Genomic DNA, 6,002 nt, shown 5'->3' on the forward strand with positions numbered 1-6,002 from the left:
GTATAGTTGACTTAAGATACCCATTATACAGGATACTTGGTCATTAGTTGAAGGCGAAGGTCAAGTCATCTAACACCCTCAGACACAAGGTCAAAATGTAAACAATCCAACTATCATTAATGTTTTGGATGGTAATTAAATGGTTAGGCAGCTTGGCTTCGCAGATGATAGCCCTATTGAGTGATAATGAGGAAAACTTACAAGGATAATAAATAAACTTCACAGAAAATTCACATAGAGAGCGTGAAAGTCGGCACAGAAGATGAATATGAACAAAATTAAGGATATATGTTTAATTTTCGATTGGTAAGGGAACAGAAAATGATTGTGATGATACTTGCTGAGTGATTCTGAGGAAGAGAGAGAGAGAGAGAGAGAGAGAGAGAGAGAGAGAGAGAGAGAGAGAGAGAGAGAGAGAGAGAGAGAATAAAAGAAAATGTTATAAAGAAGAAAAAATGTATGAAAGATTGTATGAAAGAAAGAAAGAAAGAAGAGAATGATAAAGAAAGAAAAAGAAAGAAAGAAGGAAAAAATAAGAATAGGCATGAGAGAGAGAGAGAGAGAGAGAGAGAGAGAGAGAGAGAGAGAGAGAGAGAGAGAGAAGAATAAAAGAAAATGTTATAAAAAAGAAAAAAATGTATGAAAGATTATATGAAAGAAAGAAAGAAAGAAGAGAATGATAAAAAAGAAAAAGAAAGCAAGAAGGAAAAAATAAGAATAGGCATGAGAGAGAGAGAGAGAGAGAGAGAGAGAGAGAGAGAGAGAGAGAGAGAGAGAGAGAGAGAGAGAGAGAGAGAGAGAGAGAGAGAAAAAAAAAAAAGAATAAAAGAAAATGTTATAAAAAAGAAAAAAATGTATGAAAGATTATATGAAAGAAAGAAAGAAAGAAGAGAATGATAAAGAAAGAAAGAAGGAAAAAATAAGAATAGGCATGAGAGAGAGAGAGAGAGAGAGAGAGAGAGAGAGAGAGAGAGAGAGAGAGAGAGAGAGAGAGAGAGAGAGAGAGAGAGAGAGAGAGAATATCCATCAGCTAGGCACCATGGCCACTCTACCTTTCGTGATATTGCAGTGCATGCCACGTGTATATCCCCCAACAGGTGTGCAAGGCAGATCACCTGTAAATAACTTTGGCTTGCGTGAGAGGTGCCAAGCTCTCTTATGCATTGTCACTCCACACTCCGTTCACTGCAGGGGATTGAGCCATTGGTAGCTACATATTTCTATCTTCACCGAGCTACTGATAGTGACTTAAATTTCACTAACTAAAAAATTAACAGTCTCCGTCGCATCGGCCCTTGAGCGCCGTGTCATTTGCGTTTCTTCTATGCAACCTATGCCACTCTTCCGGTCCTCTGAGGCTAGAATTTCAGAGTTAAGCACATCTGTGTCACACCTGCCTCTCTTCAAGCAGGTGTTACGCGATCCAGCAGACTCTCAACGGTCTAACTACAACGCAAAAGGTCTGTTTGTCTCTCTGTGGTCCCTCCTGTGGTAGCCTATAGTATATACTTCGGGCGCCGCTGCGGAAGAGGCGAGCAGCGATGTTGGGGTCCGTCTTCGTGTTGTTCCTGCTGGTTACAACATATGTGGGGCAGGTAAGGAGGCGCTTGTATTGTTTGGGGAGCACTGGCTGATATTTTGATTAGGCTACGTATTTTTATTATTGTTAGTTTCTTCTTCCTCCTCCCTCTCTCTCCTTCTTCTTCTCCTTCTCCTGTTCCTCCTCCTCCTCGCTGTCGATGTTGTGTTGCACCGTAAAAGAAATATTAAAAATCGGCAAACCATTCATCAAAACTCTGCGGGATTTCCACACCTGAAGCTAATAACTATAGTCTCACTCCTTACCTACGCGGAGTTGAGCGATGGGGCCCCGCGTACCGACTCCCACTAACTCTACCTCTCTTTCCAGTCCCAGGGCTTACGACAGTACCCAGCCGACTTTGAGCACCTGCAGCTGCCGTCCTCCTTCCCCTCCGACCTGCTCCTCTTCATCGCCGTTCCCGTACAGCGTCCATGGGAGCTGCGGGAGGCGGAGGGCGGCAAGGTGTTGGTGGAGGCGGTGCAGGTGGTGGACGAAGGGAGGGCGGCCATACCTGGTGACGAGGGAATAGCCGTTCAGAGACTACGAGACGGGACGAACGTGTCTTTCAGAACGAGGTGATGGTGATGGTGCTTGTGATGAAATTCGTAAGGTTGTAAACTCGAAAGATCAGCTTCAAGTTAGATTATTAGATTATTATTATTAGATTATTAGATAGATATAGGCCCTACCTGTTTACCTAGCTATCTCTATATGTCCTTCTGTCTATAAATGAGTCAGTTAGTTAGTTTATTGATATACTTTCAGTTTATATAAAAAAGTGATCATTCGTAAAATCAATTCAAATCAGTCACTCAGTCTACATCAATTTATCTATCCATCCAGTCTGTAAATCAGTCGGTCAGTCAAATCAGTTTATCAGTCAATCAATACATTTAGAACAAGATGATGTTTTTTTTTACAACAAAGGAGACAGCTCAAGGGCACACAAAAAAGAAAACAATAATAAAAAAAGCCCGCTACTCGCTGCTCCTAAAACTTGTACTTGTAAAATGAAGTCAAATCAGTCAGTCAGTCTATATATCTATTTATCTATCCATCTATATGTCTTTCCTTCTGTCTATCATATTAGTCAGTTAGTCAATCAGTCTATTAATCAATCAATGCCTGATACTCATAAAACAACCAATCAATCAGTATTTTATCTACTAATCTATCCATCTATACATCTTTCAGTTTATCAATCAATCAGTCAATCAGTCTATTTTTCTATCCATCCATCTTTCTATCTATCAGTCAGTCAGTCAATCCGTCAATCAGTTTATTCATCCATCCCTACAGTTTCCTATCTATCAATCAGTCAGTCAATCCGTCAATCAGTTTATTCATCCATCCCTACAGTTTCCTATCTATCAATCACTCAGTCAATCCGTCAATCAGTTTATTTATCTATCCCTACATTTTCCTGTCTATCAATCAGTTAGTCAATCCGTCAATCAGTCTGTTTATTTATCCATCCCTACAGTTTCCTATCTATCAATCAGTCTCCTAATCCGTCTAGCCATCCATACCCTCAGTTCGCTCAGTGAGTCATTTCTGGCGGACGGAGACCTCCCTCGGGCCGTCTTCAACCTCCAAGTGCCGTTCGTGATACCCCTCGAGCTCGACTTCATGTACACCCCCGAGAGTACCCCCCTCAAGATGTGCTCCGTGGACCTGCGCACTTGGCGGGAGAACTCCATCACCCACATCATGAACCAGCTTGGCCTGCCGGGTAACCTAACCTAACCTAACCTAACCTAACCTAACCTAACCTATATAGTGTTCTGCTGGTCCATTATACATTAGACATAAGAGCGAAGGGATGGAAATACAGGGAACAAGAAAATAACAGAACAGGGAACGTGAATGTATCGTAACAAATATTTGGATGGTAGTCTTTGATGGTAGTCTTTGATGGTAGTTTTGATGGTAGTCCTTGATGGTAGTCTTGATGGCCTAAGAATTGGGTTAGTTTAGGTTAGGTTAGGTCTGTTTAATTAAAAAGGCGCTCGTAGATGTTGTCGGGGGTTGCCAAGGGCGGTGTCTTGAGCCTGACGGTAGGTAGTTTTAAATGGCTTTTACGATATGAACGGAGAAAAAAACTCATGGCAACCCGATGTATTTCCTCTGTGGCCTCCAAAATCAATAACAAATGCCCAAAAGGTGACGAGACTTATAAGAAATGGAATTAGACATGTATTATTATCATTTATTTGTGGATATTATTTCTCAGACGTGCCGAAGTGGAATCGCGGGCCAGTGAGGGAGAAGGTGAGGCTGATCAAGGACATAATGGCCTCCAGAACCCACGAAGACTTGCATAACAACTCGGAGGCGACAGTTGACCTTTTGCAGTACGTGTGTTGGGCCCTGAGTCTGGCGGAGGTCCTCTACCACGACTTCTTGGGGAATAGCCCCTTGGTAGGTACTCCTGTGCTCTCTCTCTCTCTCTCTCTCTTCTCCCCTCTTTCTCCCAAATATCAAATGCAATGAAATGTTTACTAGCCCTCATTTTGACACTTGTTTATTTATTCTATCAGAGCTTATAATTTTCCTGTTTGTTTGTTTTTTCCTTCGTTTATAAGTACGAGTGAGAGGTCATAGGCTATAGGACATGTTAAAGCCTCCCTTCTTTGTTGTTTTACTTGCAACAATAAACTATCAATCAATCAATCAATCATTGTACAAACTATTCCTGTTATTAGCACTCAGATCATGAACAAAATACTAAATATTCCCTTAAACTGGAGTAATTACGGTATATAAATGAACTGTACTAAAAATAATGAATGTTTATATACGAATTGATTGATTGATTGATTGATAAGTTTATTGTCGACCATTGCCTTTCATCCTTGTCCCCTACCATTGTATCTTTTTAAGTTCGTTTTGCAAGACATTTCGCCACGCAAGAACACATATTCGACAAGGCTTTCGTAGGAGTTATGGGCATTTCCAGGGGTAGTTTTATGGCCCTGGTGGCAGTCTGACCCTTCTTCTGTACCATGAACCTCAAGAAGCACTCATTAGATACCGAGTGAACCCCTCCTTGGCCTTTAGAAATAGATATTGTGAGAAGCGAAAGTCTTATAATACCAATCTCATTCCTGGTGCTATTTCCACAGGTATCCTTAGTTGTATAATCACACTCTGTCCTGCCTGGGGGTTGGGATGGCATGCTCCTCCCTTCTCCTTTGTTGTTTACTTGCAACGATAAACTATCAATCAATCAATGCTTTCAGAGGGGGCCACAGTACCAGACCTTGCGGGCAGAGGGCGTGGACACCTACCGCCTTTTACAGAACAGAATTGCCTTACTGCACCAGGCTTTCCAGGACCTCAACGTCTCCACCTCGATGTCAGATGAGGTATGCATTTCCCTGCTGGTGATAAGACTCCTGTTTTTCGTTCTCATTGCGGACATATATAATAATTCACATAGCCTAGTCAGATTACAGTGTTTTTTTTTCTTTCTTTCTTTCGTTTGGGGTATTAATAAGTGTAGTTATCGTATTGATGGTGATGATCGACCTCCACCTACTACTACTACTACTACTACTACTACTACTACTCAAGGGCACAAAAAAGTAAACAATAATAAAAGAAAAAGCCCGCTACTCGCTGCTCCCAAAAACTACTACTACTTCTACTACGACTACTACTACTACTAAACAATAATAAAAAAGCCCGCTACTCGCTGCTCCCAAAAACTACTACTACTACTACTACTAATACCACTAATATACTTATACTAATATTAATAATTCGCAGCTGGACAACGTGAAAAACAAAGTCACCTCGTCTCTGGATAAACTGTCTTCCTAATAACCTCAGCCCCTTCACGTTTGCGGCGTCGAGGAGCTGAACTGAGGCGAGATGGGACTCCAAAACACATGAAGAGAGTTTTTGGGCAAGTTTTACAGTCCAATACAGGAAGTTTGTGAGCTCCCCAACCAAACACAAAATACGACGAAAATTCCTTGTTTGGCGTTGATGGAGAAAGGAGGAAATTTTAGGAAACCACACATCAGGAAATCTCTTTATTAATATCCTTCTCCTTTGTTGTTTTACTTGCAACATTTAACTATCAATCAATCAATCAGTATCTGGTTTTGAGTGGAAATAACGGATCATTGAGGGGAGTATAGTTTGGTTCGGGCGCTTACAATGACTCGAGGCCGTATTTTTAAACATTTCGTCTCCCAAGTTCACATATTTGACATTGGCTGCTTGGAGCTTCTTTGGCCTAGGGGGTAGTAGTTTACCTTTGTGGTGGTGGTTTTGACCCTTCTTCTGTGCCATGAACCTTAAAAAACACTCATGAAAACCCGATTGATCCCCTCTTTGACCTTTAGAAATAGCTGATGTGAGAAGCGATGGTGTCTAAAAATACGGCCCTCGGTGTTGGAATGTCGTACTG

At 41.4% G+C, this 6,002-nt stretch overlaps 1 protein-coding gene across 1 annotated transcript; it reads left to right on the forward strand.

Annotated features, from left to right (window-relative positions):
* The first annotated feature begins 1,133 nt into the window (after positions 1 to 1,133).
* LOC127008450 (uncharacterized) lies at positions 1,134 to 5,799 on the forward strand. Its single transcript, XM_050880593.1, has 6 exons — positions 1,134 to 1,595; positions 1,910 to 2,157; positions 3,118 to 3,314; positions 3,816 to 4,003; positions 4,825 to 4,950; positions 5,354 to 5,799. The coding sequence occupies exons 1-6, from the start codon at positions 1,542 to 1,544 to the stop codon at positions 5,405 to 5,407; spliced, it is 867 nt and encodes a 288-aa protein (XP_050736550.1). The 5' UTR covers positions 1,134 to 1,541; the 3' UTR covers positions 5,408 to 5,799.
* Positions 5,800 to 6,002: the final 203 nt, after the last annotated feature.

The sequence above is a fragment of the Eriocheir sinensis genome, chromosome 37 (genome assembly GCF_024679095.1).
Source record: "Eriocheir sinensis breed Jianghai 21 chromosome 37, ASM2467909v1, whole genome shotgun sequence".
NCBI lineage: Eukaryota > Metazoa > Arthropoda > Malacostraca > Decapoda > Varunidae > Eriocheir > Eriocheir sinensis.

What these genes read in the sequence shown, in the direction of transcription:
- LOC127008450 (XM_050880593.1), top strand. Translation starts at nt 1,542, where the DNA reads ATGTTGGGGTCCGTCTTCGTGTTGTTCCTGCTGGTTACAACATATGTG. An exon ending in TTACAACATATGTGGGGCAG is followed by an intron (nt 1,596 to 1,909) that starts GTAAGGAGGCGC and finishes CTCTCTTTCCAG; the next exon opens with TCCCAGGGCTTACGACAGTA. An exon ending in TCTTGGGGAATAGCCCCTTG is followed by an intron (nt 4,004 to 4,824) that starts GTAGGTACTCCT and finishes CAATGCTTTCAG; the next exon opens with AGGGGGCCACAGTACCAGAC.